The sequence below is a fragment of the Protomyctophum parallelum genome (genome assembly GCF_964188405.1).
Source record: "Protomyctophum parallelum genome assembly, chromosome: 4".
NCBI lineage: Eukaryota > Metazoa > Chordata > Actinopteri > Myctophiformes > Myctophidae > Protomyctophum > Protomyctophum parallelum.
In genome coordinates, this window is record NC_139700.1 from 47,457,446 (window position 1) to 47,483,228 (window position 25,783).

Below are 25,783 nucleotides of genomic sequence, written 5' to 3' on the forward strand. Positions count from 1 at the left end.
ATAAAACACAATTTTTTTTTTTTTTAGGGGCCCCTTAATTGTGCCCAAGGGCCCATATTATGGTAGATCCGGCCCTGGTCGTACATCATCATGGATCATTTCATACTGGCCACTCAGAATGCCCGTTGCCACAAATGTACGTCATATTTGGCGGACATTTGACCTTAATTTCTCCTTTCATTGTCAATGGCAAAATATTGAGCCGTGCGAGGACAAAAGCTGTATATAGGAGGGGCTAGCGCCCCTTAAAAAAATTAAAAAATAAAGGTGTGTTTTAAATATGCCACAATAAGTCACATTAATTTAATGCAGTGGGAAGTAACTTAGTAAATTTACTTAAGTACTGTACTTAAGTTCAATGTTGTGTTATTTGTACTTTACTTGAGTATATTTCCAATTTCTCATACTTTTACTTCTACTCCACTACATCTCAGAGACAAATGTTGTACTTTTAATATTTGAAAACTTTAGTTCCTTTACTTTGTAGATTTTGATTATTATTACAATTTACAAACCATGCATTAACCACTTCAGACCTGTGTACATTTTGGCCATTTGAAAATATCCAGCTTGTAGATCTGCTATTTTGAACCTATTTTAAAACTTGATGAGACATTCTGTACTTTTGGTACTTAAAGTATACATTTTGATGCATGGCAACACTTTTGTACTTTTACTCAACAAGTACACTTTCTATATTACAGTATTGATACTTAAGTAAAACATTTGAGTACTTTTTTCCATAAGGTCATGGGACCCCAACTTTCAGCAGCTGTCACAGATTTCAGATTTGGAAACTGAATTTCAGTCTTTTGAGATTGTGAGATGTGTTTAGACACCTTTACAAACACATTGATGAAGACATTTCTCGGTAAGGAATTTATTCACAGATTGTTGTGACCAGTGGTGTGAAACGGTATCACACAAAGCAGCTTTTACCCAATGAAAACAGATGCCATCAAAATAAAAAACAATGCTGTTATAGACTATAATAGCTATAACTTGGTGCAATTCTTTACAATCTATATAGGTCTAAAGTCAACAAATGTCTTTAAGCTGAACCTTTCACCAACATTCTTAATTATAGACAATATTATAGATGTTTGCATCTCTGATTTGATTTATTTGAATAAAAACAGAATATTACTACATAACAAGGTGATCAAATATATATACATAAACATTATAATATAATTAATATAATATAATATAATATAATATAATATAATATTAATCAATTTATCATTGAATTTCTTATTCTACGTCGTTGTGGAACTGCGTCCCATAATGGACTTCTTAGTGTTTCTATCAGGTTTCAAAAGGATTATGTAACACTTTGGTCCAAACAGCGCCACCAAGATGCCAAAACTAGAAGCTAAAATAGCAAATACCTCCACTACGTCTGCATATTTGCCTGGAGAGCTGATATATGCTGGGATGAATGCTATCCACACGGCACAGAAAATCAACATGCTGAAGGTGATCAACTTGGCTTCATTGAAGTTGTCTGGAAGATTCCTTGCCATGAATGCTAGGAGGAAGCTGAGGAGTGCCAGTAAACCGATATAACCTAGTAACACTGCAAAACCAACTGTTGATCCCACCGCACACTCATAGACTATCTTACCACTGTTGTATTGTGTGTTTTTATGAGGAGTCGGTGAGGCAGACACAAGCCAGGCTATGCAGATTATTGCCTGGATGGAAGTGAGAGCCAGAACGGTTCCTCTCTGCTGTATTGTACCGAAAAACCTCAGAATGTCTGCACCCCCAGGCTTGGAGGCCTTGAACACAGCCAACACCACCATAGTCTTTACCAGGATACACGAGACACACAGCACAAAGCTGATCCCAAATGTTGCATGCCTCAGCTGACAAGTCCAGAGTCTGGGACGGCCAATGAACAGAAGTGAACACAGGAAACACAGTTTGAGTGACATCAGAAGTTGAAAGCTGAGTTTTGAGTTGTTGGCGCGCACCATGGGTGTGTCTCGATAATAGATGAATATGCCCATGACAATGGCACAGAATAGTGTGCCTATCAATGAGATGGTTGTCAAGGAGATACCCAGGGGCTCGTGGTAGGAGAGGAACTCCACACTCTTGGGGACACAGTGGTCACGCTGGGGACTGGACCAGAAGTCCTCTGGGCAACTTGTGCACTCTGTAGAGTCTAACAAAGAAAGGATGATCAAAGAGACAGTATCAGCCTGAAGATAACCTACTCTACATACAGAATATGAACCTACCAGTCTCATTGCTGATCTCTCCCTCAGAACAAGCGATGCAGTCAAAGCAGCAGACAGGTTCTCCTTTCCTTCTGGCCACACGGGTTCCAGGGGAACAGCTCTCACTGCACACTAACCGAGGAGGCTACAGAGGAAAGCAACAGTGATCAGTGTCAGTCTAAACTAAATTGCATTTACATCATGTGCTCAACATCAGGTATTTTAGAAAGCCAAAGTGACCTTGTTGGTTTCAGAGTTCCAGAAGATTCTGTCTTCATCGAGGATGAGTACTTCTCTTGCTGATTCTGACTTCTTGTACAAACCTACATTCTGAACCTTTGTGCTTCCATCTGGGAGCCACACCAAGTTCATGACATCAACGATTGGTGAGGCTTCACTATTCTCATCAAATGATACTTGATCACCCGCTGATGTGGTGAAGTTGATCTCTTGCAGGTAATATACAAGCTAGAAATGGTGACAAATGGTAGGAAAAATACACTTAAAAACACTATAAGGTGTACAATTGTGACACTGGCGACTTGTTATTGGACTTCTGAGCTAGTCATGGATTGACTATAATGTATCAGAGCAGGGATAGCATCCTAGGCCGAAGGTAAATGATTGATTGTGTAATCATATCTGATCTCATTCATTCATCCAAGCTTTTTTTTATTCTCGAAAGACATTGAGGTCACCCTCATTTGCAGTGTCGTCGAGATACAACATCTTACAAGATTTCATAGAAATAAACAAAAACAGAACAGAACAGCAACATTTCCTCATCGTGTGATGTAGCACGCATGTTTAAAAACAGTTGCAGACACTTGGGGGTTAGTCTGCAATCAAAGATTTAAATTGACCGTATGTTATGGGAGAACAGATCTTATGTTCTCTGAGGCCGTATGTTCTGGACACTCGGGTGAAGAGAGGGGTTGAAATGTCAACTTATCACTTGGTTCAGATGGTGGTGGAACACTTTGGTTCCTCAAAGTGTTCCTTCCAACGCCCGACAACTTCCTAATTGGAAGTCAGCAGAGTGCCATTTCTTCTGTACACAGCTGGTCCGCCTGAGCGCAATGAGATCAGATCCACCCTCTCGGACATGGGCAGAGCTGAAGGATGACGGGGGACCTCAGTCATAGAGGTAGTTAAACAACTCCCACAGTTGCGAAGCTCCGGGGGTTGACGAGATCCGTCCAGAAATGCTGAAGTCTCTGGGTGGTGAAGAGCTGTCTTGGTTGACACGTCTTTTCAACATTGTGTGTAAGTCTAGGCCGAAGGAGTGGCAGACCGGGGTAGTGGTCCCACTGTTTAAAAAGACGGACGAGAGTCTCTCAACTATAGACACATCACACATTACTCAGCCTTCCTGGGAAATGTTCGTTTTGGAAAACGAGGGTGTAGGTGTAGGGTGTAATGATCAAACCCTTGATTCAAGAGGAGCGATGCAGAATCCGTTCTGCATTGTCTAAACAACTGACCAGCTCTTTACTCTTGCAGGGATCCTGGACAGGCCTGGAAGTATGCATTCCTGGTCTCCTGGTCTACATCCTGTTCTGTGGATTTGGAGAAGGAATATGACCGGGTCCCCCAGCGGATCTGTGGGAGGCTCTGTGGCAATATGGATTGAGGGGGATCTTATTACGGGCAATCCAATATTATATTCCCCAGGGCAGGAACTGTGTCCCTGTGTTCGGTAGTAAGTCAGATGCATTTCTGGTGGGGATTGGCCTCCACCAGGGCTTAGCTTTGTCCCTCTTTGTAATATTCATGAACAGGATCTTGATGCAAAGTCGTGGTGGAGAGGGTATACGGTTTGGTGAGCTAAGGGTTGCTTCACTGCTTTTTGCGAATGGTGGGCTGGGATACTGGGATGAGGATCAGTATCTCCATAGCTGAGGCCATGTTTCTCAGCAGGACTGTGGATTGTGCACTCCAAGTAGGGAACAAGACTTTGCCTCAGGTAAATAAGTAGAAGTATCTCGGGGTCTTGTTCATGATTGAGGGAAGGACGGAGCGGGAGAACAGCCAGAGAATCGGAGCACAAAGAGTGGTATTGCAGTCGCTGTGCTGAGCCAGAAGCCAAAGCTCTCTGTCTACCGAGCAATCTTCGTTCCTACTCTGACCTATGGCCATGAAGTGCGCCCGACCAAAAGAATACAACTGTGGATACAATCGGCCTCAGGATCCCCCAGGGGGAAGGCTAATGTTGCTCGGAAAGGGATGTATGGAGCTATCCCATGACCTGACTCTAGATAAGCGGTTGAAGACCTTTAATAATTCAATAAACGAACAAACAAACAAATTCATATAATAGAAACGTATATAGGCCTGCATCATTTCAAGACGATTATTAATAGTTTCATACTAGTATGTCAGTATGTGTTCCAACTGGAAACTCTAGCGAACTGTATATTAACATTTCACCTGCCATGGCTGTATAGTCTGCAAAGTGGCACAGCTGTGCCCAGTGAAAGGCCCTCTTCCTGGCACACACTGTAGCATGTCATGGAGGGCATAGGCCAGAGCATACGCAGCCTTGTACACATTATACTCGCCCCTGAGGTCAGACACATCCAGAAGTTTAGTTTCTGCTGTCCCCAGGTCCTCTTGTCCAGTACACACCCTTCCACCAGCATCCACCCACTCTGATGGAAGGGGTGCAAATTTACACTGAAACGTGTGCTCCCAAAACTGCCTCACCTGCAGAAACAAAATCAAGACCTATGATACCTTGTTGAACATCTAAAAACTGGTTAAAAGAATAATTATTTCATCATGGCTACGAGCCGTGCAACCTCCTTTCTTTGAAACAATATTTAAAAAAGGACATACGAATGAAATGTCTTAAATATACTAAGACAGCCAGCATGTAATAATACAGAAGCTGTAGACTCCGCAGCCACAAGGGCACTGGCAATAGACTATCCTGAAGAGATTCCTCTCCAGGACAATCACACTCTTAAGCTCTAGTCTACATTCTGACAAAATGTTTATAGCTATGTGGGTTGTCACACTGGGGACTGACCATAAGCGCGACATCCCGACGAACACTTTGAGCTTTGGAAGCAAACAAACACTCACCAAGGTATTTTCGTGGCTCTTGTCTGGGTCGTTTCCGGGCCGTATTTTCAGCAGGAAGTCCCTGAGGCCTGGTATGTCTCCACGGCGGATGGAGACCCCCAGGCTGCCCCTCAGGTAGGGGATGTAGACCCCAGGGCTGTGGTCGTTGCAGTGTTCTATGAACTGCACGCCAGCTACCCACTGGAGACCTGTCACCTTCTGTCTCACCACCTGTTGATTGAGATCATCGTCAACAAGAAAGAACATTTATGACATCAACAACAACAACTTGATTTAGTCCGACACCCCGGCTACCACAAACTCTAACCTAACCCTAACCTCAACCTCACAGGGAAGCCACGTATGTGTCTTAACCGGCAGCACATGTCTGGAGCCACGGGGGGCGTCTTAACCGGCCACGCATGTGTCAGACTGTTATATTTTGCACTGTTAGTATGTCGGACCAACGCATGAGCCCCCTCCCCGCCAGGCCGGTTTGCTTACCCAGGGCCTGCACAAATTTGGAAAGCAGTTAATTACATTAAATTAAATTGTATCCAAGTGTCAAAATGCCAACAAGTTGTCTCAAGAGACTTTACATGTAGAGCAGAGACCTGACGCTGTCCCACCCTGAGCAAGCATTGCTTTAGCGACAGTGGCAACGAAAAACTCCCCCTTACAGTTTACTGGAAGAAACGTCAGGGAGGGACATCAGGCTCTAGGGTGGGCGGTAATCTGCCATCTGTCGATGGGAGCCAAGATGTTTGGGGATTAAAGAATTAAGTTTGTTTTGTGTAGAGACGTTAAATATACATAATTACTGAGCATTTAATTTGAACCTAATACTGATTCAATTGCATTGCCATTAAATATCAACCTAGATGAGTCAGTTTCTTGTCTAATGGTCTTTCTTGTAAATGATTATACAACTATACATTGTACAGTATCTTTGACTTGAGGACCCCCTCGAAAACAAGATGCTATGCAGTACATCTTGAGGGGTTATTATTATTCATAATAAAGAGTTTCAATCATCACTCCAATATAACCCATTTCATGTAACCTCCCAACCTCGTCCATGAGTTTAATCGCACGGATCCCGTTTTCGATGACGGCCACCACGCGTGCAGTGGAGGTCTTCACCACAGAGACGATCCTCTGCAGTCCGGCGGGGTTGCTGTCCAAGGGAATAGGCTCCGCGTAGGCCAGGCATCCCCACCCGGTCCGAGCCAGTTCGGACTGGAAGATGTGGAATGCGTCGTGGCCAAAGTCGTCATCGTGATAGAGCAACCCGAACCAGGTCCACTCGAACCGTCGCATAATCTGGAGCATAGCTTGCACCTGGTTGGATGATGAAATAGAATAGCTGTCTGTCTGTCTGTCTGTCTGTCTGTCTGTCTGTCTGTCTGTCTGTCTGTCTGTCTGTCTGTCTGTCTGTCTGTCTGTCTGTCTGTGTTGTGTCTCCCTCTGTTATGCATTTTTGTTTGTCACTGATGTTTTATGTGTGGCTGCATTTTTCTATCTATCTATCTATCTATCTATCTATCTATCTATCTATCTATCTATCTATCTATCTATCTATCTATCTATCTATCTATCTATCTATCTATCTAATATAAATGAGTCAGAGTGAATCAGTGAATCTCCTGCACAGATTCCACAATGACAATGTCTAATGATTCTCTTTTGATATAGGCCTACTGTCAGTGTCAACACAGACCACTATAGGCTCCAGCAGTAATTACTCAAGCAGGGTCATCGCGTGACATCGTCACGCTGGCTTGTGGTGGACATTTCTTGTCAAACGTCCCTTTTTGCCAGGGACGTACAAATGACCGGACAATAATATTGCCAGAAACACGTAAATAGCTAGCCCTTACTCACTTACTGGGTCCATTTGTTTCCATTTGTACACTCTCCGAGTTAAGGGGGTCCTTATTATAAAACATTTGAGAACCACCAGAACTAATGTGTCATAGTGTGTATAGTAGTTAATCAGTGTCATACATATTCTTAAGAAAACCTGGAGACTTGACATTCAATATCAAAATAAGAACATTAATATAATGATGTGTAAACAAGAACATTAAGAATTTGCCATGGAGTCAGTGGAGAGTGTGGAACATTCACCTGGACGGTGTTAGTTATGACCGTTCTGAAGAAGGACGGGTGTTTAATCCGGTCACTCAGACAGGAGCACATGGCATGGTAACTGACCTGGAAAACACACCACACGTCTGTACTGTAACATAGTAACTGACCTGGAAAACACACCACTGTACTGTAACATACGGGTGCATGTGTTAAAGGGTTAACTTTTTGAGAGGTTTGGGTTGTTTTCTTACCTTATTATGGGCAAACTATTCCATTCCATGAGTTATTTCGCTCGGTTGTGTTGTTTATTAGCAATTTAAGAAATAAAAATAGTCACTCATTGACTTCCATTGTAACGGTGAAACAGCTCTCAAAGTCATTCTTTTAGCACATAAACCAACGCAACAAAAGCTGATTCTGACAGTTTATGACATCAGGAAAACTCATGCAGTTTTATTTTCGTCTTTTAAGATAGATTTATAAAGTTACTATTTTAGTCGGAGATAGACTGCAGCAGTACTACGGCGTTCCCAACTCTCGCGGGCCGTCTTGCGAGATTTTGTTTGTAAACAGAAGTCTCCACGCTGTTTGAGATGCACCCTCGCATATATCAATCCCAGACACAGACACTTTACACACTTCTTCTAAAGTGTCTTCTAAAGTGTCTCCCTCAAACACGTCCATTGTGTATGTTTTTAGTGACAAGCGGACGAGATCAAATCCATTTGTTTACATCCCCATCGTTTCCAATAAGGACCACTTCCTTATTGTACAGTTTGGGTCCAATCAGATCGTTTTGCAACAGTAGTGAATCGGTCGGCGTAGGCATACCTACCGGATCTTCTTTCTACACAAATTAGTCAAAACAAGACAAAGTTGACATTTTTTATAAAAAATAAAACTGCATGAGTTTTACTGATGTCATAAACTGTCAGAATCAGCTTTTGTTGCGTTCGTTTATGTGCTAAAAGAGTGACTTTCAGAGCCGTTTCACAATGGAAGCGAATTAACTCATGGAATGTAATAGTTTGCCCATAATAAGGTAAGAAAACAACCCAAACTTCAAAAAAAGTGGTCTTGCCCTTTAACAATCCTATACAGTCATGAGTCTGACAACCACCACGCTAGAGATCACTAGCATAAGCATATTAACTCACCATGGGCATGCGGTACAAACCCACCACGCTAGAGATGGCGACAGACTGCGCCGACCAACTGTCGCCCACGACGCCAATCACCGGCGGAAAGCCCGCGCAGCTCTCGTCCAATCGGAAGTGCTCCTCTCTCCCGCTGACCAACGACAGCGCTCCGCTGAACGCCACTCCGATGGTGTAGCAGGTGTCGTAGAGACGGTATCCCAGGGTGACGTTGGGCAGCAGGTCGGGGTTCTCGTTGATCTCTGCCACGGCGAACGCCATGGTCTGGGCCCATCTGAACATGGCAATGTTGAAACTATAACGCAAAGCAATATATGATGTTCACGTTATCTTTTCACTTTCACCTTTGTGGAAATAAACAACATGGTTATACTATGGCATACATGGGCAAATGGCGCCCCCCCCCCCCCCCCCCATCACTTATTGTGGCCCGCATGTTATGCAATATATTATTGATTTCAATTTGTTACATTTTCAAACATGCAAAACGTGACTTTAATGACTTTAATCTAAATTGAATTAGCTTACTGAGTAATAGGGACAAAGGACTGACTGTGAATGAACTTGGTGTGGCAATGAGCAACAGAGACCAGTGGAAGCAGCTTGTGTCGCAGATCTCGAGGGCACTCGAATGATGATGATGATTGATTTCAATTTGTTACATTTTCAAACATGCAAAACATGACTTTAATGATGTCTAAATTGAATTAGCTTAATGACTAGTTTTATAATGTCCAATGTATTTGTATTAATGTTAACATAACTATAATTTAAGGCATTTCAACGGCATTTGAAATAAAATACAAATATTACTTTTCAGGATTCCAATAAAATAAATAGCAAAAGATTATTCTGAATTTCAATTGAAATATAGCAACAATAGCTGATCTACAAGCTCAAAATACGTCGCAGTGCGACGCTTTTTGAGCTTGTAGATCAGCAATTTTTTCTACGACAGTATAATATGCAATGCGGCCCCCTGGAGTGAGTTGTATAGTTCCAGACTCTCTAATAACATTCAGTAGGTGTATAGTTCCTACATTGTTTCTAATCCTGTGAACTAGACACATTTTAAATTAGGATATGCTCTCTCCTCCACTTTATAGCTATAGGCGGGACCGCCTGCTTGCTACCGTACGTGTGATACTCAGATTACTCACCCATAGCAGGTGGGGTCCTGTGGCTCGGAGGTGAAAGACAGCTCAGGGAACACATAGGAGAAGTGGATCGGAAACAACCCTCCCAGAACCACGTCTCCAGGCTTGTACATTCTGTTGAGATTAAACTGAGCCTGTAACTCACAAGAAGAGGAGGAGGACGCAGAGGAAGACAGAGGAGAGGAGGAATGACAGAACAACATCAAGTGTGAAAGCAGGTGTATGTGTAGAGTTAATAGAGAAGCCCTCATGTCTGTCCTGCTCTGTCTAACCCCCTCCTCCCTTTCTCTAAAGCCATTGTCCAGTTTTATACGTTTTATACGCAGTGCTGTGCCACCCCCCCAACATCACAGACACGCGTATGTGATGTGCCATCACATGTGTGTGTGTGTGTGTGTGTGTGTGTGTGTGTGTGTGTGTGTGTGTGTGTGTGTGTGTGTGTGTGTGTGTGTGTGTGTGTGTGCGTGCATGCGTGTGTGCTTCCTTGCGTGCGTGAGTGCATGCGTGCCTGCATGCGTGCATGCCAACTAATATTTCACCCACACCCACCTGAGCAGAGGCAGACCTACAGTATTATAACATACATTAACAATATGAAATTTCAATATGAAAAGAATGTGTGTGTGTCCAGTAATGTGACTCTATCTCACCATGAGGGCCACATTGGCAAGATGCTATAGTTGCCAATGTGGCCCTGGTGAGATAGGGGGACTAAATGATGTATTCTCATATTATAAGAATACATAATAATTTAGTCCCCACTCCTTGGGGTGTGGCCCTTGACATACATACATACATACATACATACATACATACATACATACATACATACATACATACATACATACATACATACATACATACATACATACATACATACATATATGTATGCGGTCTAGCTTAAACTTGGACTCAGGGGGGTGGACGCCTCTGCCTTGCATAGTCCCCAGTGAATAGGCAGTTGGCCCTTCACTGGTAACCCTATTTTGGACTCATTTTAAATATAGGAAGGTATTGCGGGCAGGGATTTTTACCAAAAAGGCCCCCCCCCCCCTTTTAAAATACACACACACATACATACCTACATACATACATTTCAGACGTTTTAGCAGTTTTTAAGGACCCACTTTTAGGCCAGTGCACCAGAGCAAATTCTTGCCTTTTTTTAAACCCTACCCATTCCAACCAAATACATTACACACATACACGCATACACACATACACGCATGCATGCGTGCATGCCAGATCATGGTCTGGATGGGAAGAGAATAATTGATGGGTGCCAGCATGAACTTGGGGTGGATAATATTATTTTTTTCATTTTTTTTCATTTTAATTTTATGTTTAATAACCTCAATTAAATTAAATTCAAACTTTATTCAAGACACTCACAGGGGGGTCCATAGGGCGGAGCACATAAAACATAAAAACACAAAAGTAAACAAACTATAAATAAACAAAGCATAAACAAACAAACAAACAGGGGGGACTTATATGCCTTAAGCAAGCATTAAGCATGTATGTATGTACATACATGCTAGAACGCCAGTGGCTCCACAGTTTAGATGATAGTCTAACAGAGCTCTTAGCAGGGTTAGAAAGTGATGCAATGATGCTGTTCTCAGAGTCTGTTAACCTGCACATAAATCTATACATCAGGTTTCGTAGCACAGCAGGGCAAGTGGGTACATTTATTTCTACAAACATTTGACTGGCACTACAGCATCTCAATTACACACAACCTGAACTTCAAACATTCAGTGGATTGTCTGTGGGCTGGGTTTTTCTCTGTGTTTTCTGAAGCCTTTTGAGCTGCAATGACAACAGGCAAACAGGCCTCAACAGTGACATCTGCTGGCAAATTGTTATGTCATATATGGGATTTGTGGACTCTTACATCACAACCCTCAGGACAATCAGAGCACTTGTTTGAGCCAGAAAACCCCAGACCACAGACAATCAACTGAATGTTAAAAGTTCTGTTTTTTTGGGGTGCAATTGAGCTCAGAAAACCTACGAAAACTAAGACAAATTACAAAACCTTTTTTTTTTATATCAAACACACCCTTTAACAGTTTGTAAAATAAGCACATGAAAGTACAGTTCAATATAAGGTCTGCTAAGAGGATTCAAAATCCACAATCCTCCATTTTCAATTCACCAGAACATTTAATGACATCCGTATATATTCAGTACTGTGTGAAAAACCCTTTTCTTACTGGGGCCAGAATTACAGCCACCCGTAAGTGCTCTTTTTGCAGAATTACAGTACATTTCAAGCACAACTCAATACAAAAACTGTAAAAACTACCCAATAAAGCATTAAACTTGTTTACAAGAGGGTCCACCGTTCAATTCATCATAACATTTGGAGACGTACAAATATACACTTCTACAGTATATACCGGTAGCCAAAAACAGCCACATTTCTGTGGCATAGGAGCTAATGTAACCCCTTGTTTGAGCCAAATCTGGTTTGAACTTTGACCTCTGGTTCACGGACGGCGTTGACATTTAGGAAGTATTTTGACAGGTGCATAATTATGGTGTCTTTGTGGTGTAGCAAATCTTGTAGACCAGGCCCATTGCAAGTTTCTGTCTACCCTGAGCCATACATAATTATGAGCAGGGGTGAGGTGAGTTGTAGCAGTAAGGCCAAGAGTTTTTAGGGCCTTTGTGGTGCTATCATGGTACCATGAGTGACCAGATTTGACTGAGAGCCTGCCATCGCGCAAATTCCAGCTTTTCACCAGAGGAGAAACACTTTTTTTTTTTTCAAAAATGAGTTTATAGCACAGGCAGACTCTTCACATACTAGAGCATGTCTGAAATAATTGTCAGAGCTGAAATCAACATGTAAATATGAAATGAATGCTTAAACATGTAGCTAGGTGTAATGTTAGAGACCACAGAAGTGAGCCTTTCAAGCCTTCTCAACTCGCTGTTTTCTGACATTAGGCCTACTCTATAAGCCATATCTCCAAAACTGGTGGGCCAAACTGAACAACCAATATGTCAATTTGAAGCTATGATTCCCTGCTTTCATATGACATGAAAATTCAAAAAAAATCCAATGGCAGTCCCTCAGTCAAATTTAGTCACGGTGCATGCATAGTCGAAGAAACCTTGAATAAGTCCTCCTGTTAGGGTAAACGTGTTCTTACCAGTGAGGATAGCTTCTACCTAGTGTGTGTGTCTTATCAAATATCGAAATAGAGAATCAAGCAAGCAACTTAAACAGTGTCTGGGGTGAAACACAGAAGCCTGGTCAGGACTGATGGACCCCCGTCAGTGTACATACCGGGCCAATAGGTCCACTGGTGATGCTGTGTCTACTGCCCTGCACTTGGCCCTAACACACCTCGACAAGAGAAATACATACAGTTTATATGTCAGAATTCTGCTCATGGACTTCAGCTCCGCTTTCAACACCATCATCCCCCAATGCAGCAGCTGATAGGGAAGCACGCTGGGTCTCAACACGCCTCTCTGCAACTGGATTCTGGACTCATTGGGATAAATTAGGCCATAGCCACTTGTCCAATTGTGCCCACATGTGCTGACCTCATCACATTTGGGCACATTTGGGCAAGAGGCTATGACAGTTTTTAGCCCAAGGAGTGTTTTTCGTGCAAAACTAATGTTTGGAATGGGTTCAGAATCATGAATCTGATTGATTGATTGATTGATTGATTGATTGATTGACAATAAAACCACCCAAAATGTTTTTGAAAAGTGAAATACAATAACCACGGTAGCTTGAGTATTTATTTCCATTGTGGTCCTGTGGGTGTTGATTGTAGAACAACAGCAGACAATACCCAGGTGAGTGTGTGTGTGTGTGTGTGTGTGTGTGTGTGTGTGTGTGTGTGTGTGTGTGTGCGCGTGTGCGTGTGCGTGTGTGTGTGTGTGTGTGTGTGTGTGTGTGTGTGTGTGTGTGTGCGTGTGTGTGTGTGTGTGTGTGTGTGTGTGTCTGTGCGTGCATGCGTGCGTGCGTGCGTGCGTGTGTGTGTGTGTGTTTACCACTGATGACATGTGGCCCATGCAGGGATGATGAAACAGTGACCCAACAGGTGTAGGACGTTGGAGGATAATTAATTCTCCAGCACGTCTAACGAGGGTAACGAGTCACTGGAGATCTGCTCAAAACACGCTCAAATTAACGAGTCACACAGAGATGGACAACAGTTAAATATTAATTAAATTAAATTAATGAACACTGAACACGTCAGTCTCATACCATAAATATATACAGTACAGCAGGTCTCGTCAACCATTTTCATATCAATTTATTCTGCAGCCACGGACCACCATTTGATGACATTTCCCCTTGTAGACACAAGAGAATGTGTTGTTGTCGTTGGAATGTGTCCACAACTCCATGCTTTATTGATGTTGGTACCATTAGGAGAGGTAACAGGAAAACACTGATCAAAATAAACAATTCTTATACATTCTCTAATTGTGTAGACTTCTTCTTTTTACCCTTAAGACTCTTAAGTTAAGAGCATCAATTGAGGTTTAGTTTTATGCTCTCAAGAGTTAAAGATCAATTAAACAATCCCCGCCGGGATTAATGTATTTGTTTATTGCACAAGGTTTTTCCCCTTTAAACCCTTATTTTGAAGAGCCAAATATCCGTAACCGGATGTTACGATAACGTAATGGTGTGTGTGTGTGTGTGTGTGGTGTCTTGACCGGTTGTTGTTCTCTCGCTGCATGGGTGCAGAAAAAACCTGACCGCAAGTATCACAGCGCCGTTGATATCTCATGAACCATTTGACCGTTGGCAATGACACTTTGATACACATTGCCAACGGTTCATGAGATATGCACGTTCAAAGTTTGCATTTTCAATTCAGTGCTATAGCGCCACCCTTTGGCCAAAAACAATAAGTGACCAAAGTCACTTCATAACGTCTTGGTCCCTTAAAAACACAAAAACAATAAGTGACCAAAGTCACTTCGTGACTTCTTGGTCCCTTAATTAATAGCAGCGAATAAGGAAATAGAGTGAATAATGTCCTCTCTGTATTGGAATAGGAATACCAAGGATTTTATAAGCTCAATTAAAAGCAATGTTGTTTTTGGCAGCAAACTTTGATTTTAGTTTTATAGTCACATGACACCTGGTGCGGCCAGGTTCAGGTGTTTTCATTTAAACAGGTGGTCCGTGCCGTGGGCCACACTGCATTTTAGTGCACAGTGCATTTCTGCTTGTGGTAACTTCCATGGCAAATTTTGCAAGAACAACAAGCTAGGTGACGAGCAGTGAGGGAGATGAAAGGGAGTTGGAAGAGTAGATAGCTGTATGTTTATTCATATTTGTATTTATTGTTTACAAAAGCATACTTACATTTTAGCCCCTTAGTTTTTTTATTATGTGTTGATCTTTGTTTATATTGTGATATCATATATAGAGACATATTCTGTTTATTTATTTTTATTAATGAACTGAAATTCGGTACATTCATTTCCCCCTTATTTTTCCATTAATGATCTTTTAAGGTGTGACAATAAAGTCTTTCTGATTCTGTGAGTGGACGACCCAATAAAGCATTACATTTGTTTACAAGAGGGTCCCACCTTGTTCAATTCATCAATCTGACCTTTAGATCACCCGCCATTTTCAATTATATGAAAAACAGTTAATGTATCTCCTCCCAGGATCTTTGATCAAAATGCACGGAAACTTCTACATGTGAACTTTGGACCTATACGGACAAGAAATCGTAGCACATTTTTACAAGTGAAAGAAATAAGTTTTTATGAGACAATGAAAATTGCTGGTTTGTGAAAAATCTTTTTTTGTCCCTAATACATACATGCAGTGTCATGCTTTTGCAACTGTACAGTATGGTAGAGGGTCATGCCAAATAGCTTTGGAAGCAGTCTTACTACAATAGGTCAAAGGGGGGCACTATGGCATTTTTTAGAGACGTACAAATAGACACTTCTATATAGCCAAAGAACAGAACAGGAATTCATCATAAAGGAGGTATAAAGGGAAAAGAAACATAAAGACGAATCCAGAAACGGTTCTCATGGTCGCAGCTTACGTATTTCCTGTAGGCGGAGCTGACGTAGCTGCGGGGTAAACCTGCACGTCTTCTACTACTGTACATTGAATGGTAGAGTGAGTGATGTTAGTCTGCTCAAACATTACCTCTTTACCTGCTTTTTACTAACACTAACATTACAAAGATGCCCAGAACATCGGGATGAACCTGTGTAGTTTATGGCTGCTCCAACAGTAGTGGCAGCATAAAAATAAAAAAAGGAATGTCAAAATATCGGTGGCTGAGACCAGAGCCATAGTGTAATGGTTGAGACAAAGCAGTGAAAGGTCCTGAAATAAACATAACGTCAGTCTTATACCCAATACCCAATCTTTCTGTTTTATGAACACAAGGCTGCTATACTTTATACCTCATACTTTAAATGCTTAGTACAGTGTTCCATTCACCTCCACCATCTGTTTTCTCCCCTCCAGGTAGGATTGCATCCAGCTCACTGATGTGCTATCGAAACCAATTGCTTTTAGCTTGTTAACCAGTATGGAGTTTTTGGAGGTCCAGCATGACCATGCCGCAGTATTTGCCAGCATCCACCTCATGTTTGATGTGGTCGTTCAAATAGAGAAGGCATGTGTGTCAGTGGAGTGGGATGTTCTGAAGCCAGATTGGAACTCGTACATTAACTTATTTGTGGCAAGATACTTTTCAACCTGTTCATAGACAATTCTTTCCATCACAATTTGCTCCCTTTCTTGTGCAGGGGCGTTACTTTGACCAGTTTGAAATCTTGGGGGACCTGTCCCTGTTTGATGGAGAGGTTTACTATGTGGGTGATGATTGGAGCTATAGAGATGGCTGAGTCTCTGAGAAATTTGGAGGCCAGTGGCCTTGTGGGGTTGGAGGGCACTCGATTTCTTAAGTACCTCATCAGTTGTTACCATAACTAGTTTAAAATCGTCTTCACAAATACCTAGGTTTCTGTAGAAGGTTTTAATGTGCTCTACACCAAAGAGCCCAGAGTGGGAGGGCAGTTTGTTAACCAGCATTGTTGCAATGTTGCCTAGCAAGTGTTAACTTACATAAGCACTAATCTTAGCCCATATCCCCACCCAACACAGTGGTCCCCAGGTTGATTCTAAGTCAGGGTGGTGGTCCCTGGTTCACAATCAGTTGAAAACCCCTGGTTTAACCCATTCAGAACGGGAACCCCTTTTGGTGTTTTTAGCATTGTGTTAAACTTTTTTTAAAGCATTTAGAAAGAATCGTCCTCAGATCTACAAATGAGAATATAACTGGATATAACGACGTCGGGGGTGGGTTTGTTCTTCCTCTTGATCATGAAGAAGATGCACCAGCGCCATTGCCATGACCACTGTGGCAACGCCCACCGCAACGATCACCACGGCCACTGAGGAGAGGAGAGGAGAGGAGAAATTTGTACTTTATTGCTCAGCCAATCAAATCATCGCTATGGGGTAATCAGCCAATCACGAGCCAATTTTGTTTGTGTTCACACAGACCGGAAAGCTGGGCATAGGAGGGGCTAACGCCCCTCAACATTTTTTTTTAATATATGTACCGGTGTATATGTACCATATATTATGGATCGTGGTTTTATAAATACATCTGTCTCAAGAGATTACATTGGATGGGGTCAGTCGTAACGCAATGCAAGGCTCAGATATAAAACAGTTAGTGAACCTACCCGGTCTCGGTGTTGGCAGGCTTGTGGCGACAGCAGGTTCCGTGGTTAATGGACGAGGCCTGGTTTGTTGGCTCGGTGTCTTCACAGAGTCGATGGACGTCTTCAGCTCTTCTCTGGTCGTCTTAACCTGACATGTAAACCTCTTGGTCTGGTCGTGTCTGTCGATGGTCCGAGTGCTAGAACATGCGGTATCCTGAGTGTTTTCTACCAGGGTACTACTGTCCTTTATCCAGCTCACAGTGAGACCAAAACATCTTCCATTGTAGTCATGCAGATGACATTTCTGTTCTGTCCCATTGTTTGTCATGGTGACGTCCAGTACAAACAGGTCACGCCGTTGATCTAGATGTCGAAAATCGTTTCCGGTTTAACATTTTTGGCCGACATATGCACCAAAATCTTCAGCTGTGACATCTTTAACAGTCAGAGAGCAGTTAGACTCCAATCTCTGTCTGTCTGCTTCACTCAGTTTATTCACACCATGCTCAGCCACAGCAACAGTCGGATTGTTTTGAGTAAATTAAGCCACGTAGTTGACAAACAGCCAGGCTCTTCATGTAACGGGTTATATGGCAGGTTGACGGTGTCTCCAGATCTTGTGTAGATATAAGTGTCCTGTAGAGAGTTGTCCACTCTCAGCAGAATGAAAACCACTTGAATCCATTTGATCATAGACATTCTGATCTGAACTCTTATCTGTTTTGGTGTCTCTGATCTGTCTGAGCGGTCTCTCTGTCTGTCTGTCTCTGTGAGCGGTCTCTGTCAGTGTGTCAGTGAGGCTGACTGGAAACCAGGCAGAATATAAAGTGTTGTGGTTGAGGTCAATTCCTCAATCAGTAACATGAAATGTTGAGTGTTTGAAAGCGTTCAATTCCCATGCACAATACACTTTGAATGTCTCTGTATTTGAGAGACTTAAACCTCAGCAGTACAACCTTTGCCAGTGGCTCAAATGTTTTACTTGAGTAAACGTATAACAGTATCGGCATAAAAATGTAGTTAAAGTACTACAAGTACCCATACTGCAGAATGTCCCATTTCACAAGTTCAAAATGTGTACAAAATCTTTCGAAAATAGCTGATCACTAGCTCACAAAGCTGATCACAAAGTTCACAATAACGTCGCATTGCGACGTATTGTATGCCTGTAGATCTGCAATTTTCAAATGGCCGAAATGTATAGGTTTGAAGTGGTTAATGTAAGTTTTCTAATCAAAATTAAAATCTCCAAATTGTTAAAATAAATGTAGTGTAGTAAAAGTAAATTTTTTGGAGTAGAAGTAAAAGTATTGGACAATGGAAAGTACAAATACCGTACCTCAAATGTGTACGTAAGTGCTGCATTTAAGTAAATGTACATAGTTACGAGTACACAGCTGTAATTCTGCAAACTGTTAATAAATCAATCGATCAATCAATCAGTACAACTGTGTGTGTTTGTTACTGTAAACTGCGGCGTCCATACAAACAAACGTTCACTGTTGTGCTCAAGACGTGGTCTGACTATATGTCTTAACGCTCTATGGCAGGGGTTTTCAACTGATTGTGAACCAGTGATCACCAACCTGACTTAGAATCAACCTGGGGACCACCACCCTGACTTAGAATCAACCTGGGGACGGGACCACCACTCTTATTTAGAATCAACCTGGGGACCACTGTTGTGCTGGATGGGGATATGGGCTAAGATTAGTGCTTTTGTAAGTTAACACTTGCTATGCATCCCATGTGTATACATCCCACTGTTTCTCAACCGAATTGACTACTGGTAAAATGTCCTAATAATAATGACTCAACCATGCAGACAATCCGGTGCACTTCCCCCTTCTTGAGATTCTAACTCCCTATTTCTGTAGAATTTCTTGAACTCCAAATTGTCAGTAAATGACAACATGGATGGACTCATCATAGGTCACCAGGTCATTCAGTTCACGGTTTCTCAACTAGTGAAACCCCCCCGAAGAAGTCCCTGTAGTTGTCCCTGTATTAGTATCCACCAATTGCATTGATATTAAAAGGCACTCCACCTCAGCCGCTAGATGGAATAATATCAATGCACGACTAGATTCTAGCGCATTGAAACGGGGATATCGACTCCCGCTGATATACCGACAATAACTTAAGTCTCTCTGACTTACTTACTTATTGCTGGCGGTCAAACAGTTCAAAGTTAGCATTTTTTTATTATTTAAGTAATAAATAAGACTTCTTGGTCCCTTAATAAGTTCTCATTCGTGCCTGTGACTATCCAGGCTTTTCAATGCCGATGGGAGGTGGAGGTAACTTGTCGCTTCTTGTATATGAATTATTTATTATTATTATTATTTTTAAATTTGTTATGAATTCCAATGCTACATTGATACCTTGAACTGCCATCCTGTTTTTATTTTTTTAATTTATAATTTTTATCCCTCAATTATCTAATGTAGGCCTACTCCTGGGCGCTACACTTCCTCTGCCAACCTGGGGGGGCAGCGGACTGACCTCATGCCTCCTTCTATGCATGAGGAGTCCAAGCTGCTTCTTCCATCCTGTTTTTATTAGTTGTTCTATGTGTACCACGTGCTTTTATAGCCTACCATGTTTTGTATGTGATCCATGTCTGCCTTGTTATGTTTTGCTGCATGGTACACAATAAATCGCCCTTCGGGGACAAACACAGACGAGTAGTAATTATATAGTTGAATAGTACGAACCATTTGCCATTTTGGCAATTTTTGGGGGTGCAACCCACACATTTAGCAGTGTTGCTCATTCCACAAACGCCTGGTCCTTACAAGCTGTACCTGGTTGTAAAGGTGACAACGATTAAAACACACACACACACACACACACACACACACACACACACACACACACACACACACACACACACACACACACACACACACACACACACACACACACACACACACACACACACACACACACACACACACACACACACACAGCCCTACATAGAACCTAGATATATAGGCCGGTGCTTGCCCGTTTTTCCTCCCGGAATTCACCAGTGAGGGGGATAACTTTGTAATATGCTATTGGCTGTTTGTATTATTTTTGTAAAAATATAAAAAGATAGAAAGGCTATATTATTTTACTTATATTGACCCTATAAACAATTTAGTATTATTTAGTATATGTAAGGTTTTGCACACTCAAATGGTACCTTGTCAGATAATCCCCACATAGCCTAGATACAACAACTTCTGTGAACAGACTTCAATGTAGTAGGCTACTGTAGCTTTTCATAAATTATATTTGTACTTAGGCTGTCTGCTGTCATGAAAGTTTATAGTTAGAGAAATTCAAAGTCCAGCCGTCTGCTGTCCAACAGTCCAGCCTCTCCCACCCCTCACTGGGGAAAATTCTGGGAGGAAAACAGAAACGGGGCGAGTCATCTTGTTACCAATTATATTACAGGGGACCGCCAGTTACAAATTGCAGATTGCACTGGTGTCATGTTTAGAGTTTCCCACCAGGGGGCGCACCAGGCCAGGGGTTTAGACAACCACCACCAGACACAGCCCGGAACAGGGTGACATGTCCGCTTATTATAAGCGAGGTTTGGCTTCTTTTTCTATAAAGTTTCTTGCAAATATTATTTGGGATTGTTTCCTAATGTTGTTTAAACCAGTGTTTGCCACACATTTTCATGTCAAGGACGGAGGAGCCTAGGCCTACGTCTAAAAATAAGTGAAGATAGGTTGAACTTCGTGGTTTGATTGATTGAAGTTTGTATTACCAGTTTGCAGAGTTACAGTACATTTCAAGCACAATTCAATACAAAACTGTCACAATCATGTGAGTGGACGACCAATAAAGCACGACGCTTGTTTACAAGAGGGTCCACCATGTTCAATTCATCATAACATTTAGAGAAAACACAGGAACCGCCGGGGACCCATGTCCCACAGGGGTCCTTGAGGGAGTTCAGGGGGTCCCCAGCTAAATTATAGTTTAGTTGGAACCAAATGGACCCTAACGGTTCCATTTGGTTCCATTTGTACACTCTCAGAGTTCAATTAATATTGATTTTACAATATAAATTGTCCCAGAGATATAAATGACATCTGTATATGGGGGTCCATCTGTAGACTAAATGCATGTCAAACTGGGGGTCCTTGAAATTAAACGGGTTGAGAATCACTGCTAGAGAGCCGTAGAAATCTTCTCTTATTGTGGTCCCTGGCATATCTTTTCAAATGGGGGTCCGCGGGGCTATAGTTACTGTCAATTTGGGGGTGCTTGACATGAAAAGGTTTTTGGAACCTCTATAGACCAAACCCGTCCTCCGCTTATTTCTCGCGCACAATCTGGCAACAACAACTGACCCTGCCAGACAGACAGACAGACAGCCATCCAGCCTGCCTGCCTGCCTGCCTGCCTGCTCTCTGTCCCCGGCGGTAGAGCGTGTTGTTGCGGCGGGGCAAAGAGAGCAGAGAGTCCACCAGTAAGAGAGAGGACCCAGAAACAGAAGAGCCACGGTCCACCCATCCACACACACACACACACACACACACACACACACACACACACACACACACACACACACACACACACACACACACACACACACACACACACACACACACACACACAACAACAACAACACAACCACACAGAGAGAGAGAGAGGAGGAGAAGAGGAAACAACATGGCGGCGACCGACCGCTCCCGGTCCGAAGCCGCTAAGCAGCGCCGCCAGGACCAGCTGCAGCGCTGGCTTGGCTCCGAGACGGACACCGGGGGAGGACCTGGGGAGGACTGTAGCAGCAGCGGCGGCCCGGGGGGTCCCGGAGGCCCGCCCGGCGGTGCGGGACCGGGGGGCCCCGGCCCACCGACGACGGGCCCCGGCGGAGGACAGAAGAACCAGAGCGCCGGGGCCGGGCGGGTCGCCCGGGTCCGCTTCGCCCAGGGAGCCGTGTTCATGGCCGCCTGCTCGGCCGGAGACCGAGAGGAGGTGGCGGTGCTGCTCCGCCAGGGAGCCGACATCAACCACGCCAATGTGGACGGCCTGACAGCTCTGCACCAAGTAAGACTTTATTACACTCATTATACTTTATTATTATACTTTATGAGTTGTATTCCTGACAGCTCTGCACCAAGTAAGACTTTATTACACTTATTATTATACTTTGTAACTTGTATACCGACATCCCTGTATATACCTACCCTTTTATACTTATAACTTACATTATAACTGCTCTGTTACTGTACCAAGTAAGACTTTATTACATTATTATTATACTCGCAGGCTATTAGCCTAACTTATCCTAACCCTGACAGCTCTGCCTCTGCACCAATACGACTTGTTCTAATAATACTCAAATAATAATTAAATTAACCGTGATAATGATTATAACGCCACTCCAAAAGTAAGTTACACACCTTGTACTTGCATTATGTTTACATTTTGGAGGACACTCCCCTTTAGAAATTGATACATTGTTGCCACATTTACAACTTAAAGTGACTTTGTTGTTATGGTTGGAGAAGAAAGTACTCATTTTGATTGTCTTCTTTTTTTTGGTAACTCAGATAAATGATAAATAAAAGAACTAAGATAAATGTACAACTTGTTACAACTCCCCAGAGTTAGGCTACTTAGCCATGGTGGATATATACATTGTTGCCATAATGTTACTGCGTGTTAAAGTTATTTTGTGTTGTCATTGTTGAAGAGGTAGTAGTCCTACACATTGCACCATTGTCCATTTGGTTACATTTGTACAACTCCCGGACTCAGAGATGGATACATTGCTGGGTGTTAAACGTTACTTTGTTGCCATTGTTGTTGTTGTCATTGTTCACAAAGTAGTCCTACGCATTTTGATTGTTATTGTTGTAGCCTAACCATGGGAGTAGAGTCGAACGATTAGTCACACACTTTACCGCAGTGAAATTTGTTCTCCGCATTTCACCCATCTCTTGGGAGAGAATCATTAGCTGATTTGACCCCCCAATCCAACCCATTGATGCCGATTGTCAAGCAGGGAGGCATTGGGTCCCATTTTTACAGACTTTGGTATGACCCGGCCAGGGATCGAACCCCCGACCTCCCAGTTTCAGGGCGGACACTGTCTGGTCCGATCGATCGGCCACAGATCGGTGATCGTCCGGTTTTCACTCCAAATGACCCGATTGGTGATCTGCAATTGAATTTACCCAATCTGGAGAAACCGATCTTTTAAGTGGTATGAAAGTCAATCAGATATATAGTATAACATCGTTTAGCATCTTTGTGACAGTCCCCTTCCTCCCCACGCACAGGGAAATTACAGTACACTTGTACAGTACACTTCCCGGAGTTAGAAATGGATGAATTAATCATATTGTTCCACTGTGTGTGTCGATGTAAGGCTACTTTGTTGTCAAAATAGAAGTAACACTTCTATGACACGTAGTTGCCAGATGCACAGAGCGGTCATACAATGTATCCAATGTTGTCAAGAAAAGGGGAGGAGGAAAAAAAAAGCAGCCAAACTTGGCCCTGGTGCAATAAAATAGCTCGAGTTACTCCACCAACAGGTCGAGTTGTTTATGCCCTTAAACAGAAACGCACTAGACATTACATATATAGATGTATCAATGGGTTCACAGGGTTTGTACGGTTTATTATAATTCACTTATTTATTGTCGTGGAGGTCGTTTGTTTGTTTGCAAAGTTGATGACACTGTGTGTGTGTGTGTGTGTGTGTGTGTGTGTGTGTGTGTGTGTGTGTGTGTGTGTGTGTGTATTGTATTGCTGTATTGTGCCTTTTGCTTTGGCAATGTAAACATATGTTTTCTCATAGAGAGAGAGAGAGAGCTGTGATTGGTCTGTTTAGTGACACATTGTGTCATTGGTGGAATTTCCACCAGGAGTTTATAGGGCATTGCTATCAGCCAATGAACATGTCTGTCCCTGTGACATTCTATTCAAGCTCCACTAATCGGCACGAAGACAACACTGCAGTGTCGACATTGTTTGGCATTTATTCCTTTAAATGTTTTATAACATCAGCGTCAGGTTAAACGAGGTCACACCATCATATTTGTATCCTTTCTCCTCCAATACAAGTGATGGACCTTTTCATAGAAGTACAGATTGACTGGCGGCTGGCTGGCAGGCTGACTGGCTGGCTGGCTGGATGGCTGACTGATTGTGACTGGCTGTCTGGCTGGCTGAATATCTGGCTGGATGGCTGACTGACTGACTGACTGACTGACTGACTCATGGGTGGCTGGCATACTGACAGATTGTGACTGGCTGACTGACTGATTGTGACTGGCTGACTGACTGACTGACTGACTGACCGAACGATTATCGTCCCATCCCAAATTGTATATCATCTAGGTGTAACACCTCATCTACACAGGCAAGGAGTGAGTGTTGCGACGGAGATATCGTGTGAAAAACTGTCCTGATATGGAGTGTCGTGTCGACCACTGCGTTGCCACGTAGCCTGCACCCATCAAATACGCAATAACTAGTGGCGTGTAGATCTCAACCAATAGAAGTGTTTGCGGCCGCGAAACCTCGCTCAAATAGAGACTCTGCGAGTGAATATAAGAGGGGTGGACCGTGGACGACGTCGCTGTGCGCTCGCGGTGCGTTAGGACAGTATTGTTGAAAAACCTGTTATTCATTCTAATGACATTTCATCGTTCGCCTGCTGGCAGTGTGTAGATGAGGTGTAAGAAGTAACAACCGGGATTTGAACCCGTGTGGGACACCAAAACATGTACCGCCAGGCCAAAATGGGACCCCCCCCCCCCCCCTTATTGGCCAGGACTGAGAGACGTACAGGAAGTAGAATATAGGATACAAAGTATCGAGAACATTAGTTGTTTTCCTACATGATGGTTTTGCACTGGGATTGTTTTCAGTTCTCTCTCTGTTTCTGTCTGTCTTTCTGTCTCTGTCACTGTCACTCTCTCTCTGTCTGTCTGTCTGTCTGTCTGTCTGTCTGTCAGTCTGTCACTCAAATCACGATACGATTCGTATCACGATATGAGGTTCACGATATGATCTTTCACGATATTAATCAATTCATACCGCCAGGATTAATACGATATATATATCGATATATATCGATATACGATATATCGTTACAAGTTCTCAAACTTTTTAGGCTTCTGCGAGACTTCACAAATAATCATAATTAAACTGGGGACCCCCCACAATAATCATAATTGAACTGGGGACCCCCACAATAATCATAATTGAATGGGGACCCCCCAAAATAATCATCATTGAACTGGGGATCCCCCAAAATAATCATAATTGAACTGGGGACCCCCCACAATAATCATAATTGAACTGGTGACCGTGTTTCCTCCTCTGCGTTATCAGTGCCCATACCCGAGGCGGGTTA

The 25,783-nt window shown here is 42.8% G+C and overlaps 3 protein-coding genes across 5 annotated transcripts in view; 1 reads left to right on the forward strand and 2 right to left on the reverse strand.

The window, feature by feature from the left end:
* LOC310857231 (extracellular calcium-sensing receptor-like) overlaps positions 1–9,851 on the reverse strand; it is a gene marked incomplete at its 3' end in the record, with an annotated part of 111,461 nt that extends 101,610 nt beyond the window's left edge. Inside the window, exon 1 of the mRNA XM_083762843.1 lies at positions 9,706–9,851. Coding sequence (XP_083618969.1) covers positions 9,706–9,815 — 110 coding nt within the window. The 5' untranslated portion in view covers positions 9,816–9,851. The remainder of the gene's footprint in view (positions 1–9,705) is intronic.
* LOC310857050 (protein phosphatase 1 regulatory subunit 12A) overlaps positions 1–25,783 on the forward strand; it is a 336,915-nt gene that overhangs the window by 242,268 nt on the left and 68,864 nt on the right. For 2 of the 3 annotated variants that reach the window (XR_014569122.1, XM_083762659.1), the window contains exon 1: positions 21,853–22,458. Coding sequence is in view for 2 of the 3 variants with exons in the window: in XM_083762659.1 (XP_083618785.1) it covers positions 22,081–22,458 (378 nt within the window). In the remaining variant the exon portion in view is untranslated. Of the gene's footprint in view, positions 1–21,852; positions 22,459–25,783 lie in introns of those variants that run through there. The other variant, XM_083762658.1, reaches the window with a different exon arrangement.
* On the reverse strand, positions 1,260–8,806 carry LOC310857998 (extracellular calcium-sensing receptor-like; the record flags this gene model as incomplete). The annotated part of the gene is made up of 7 exons (XM_083764042.1): positions 1,260–2,173; positions 2,250–2,373; positions 2,469–2,696; positions 4,659–4,934; positions 5,316–5,525; positions 6,366–6,617; positions 8,546–8,806. The coding sequence occupies 7 exons, from the start codon at positions 8,804–8,806 to the stop codon at positions 1,260–1,262; spliced, it is 2,265 nt and encodes a 754-aa protein (XP_083620168.1).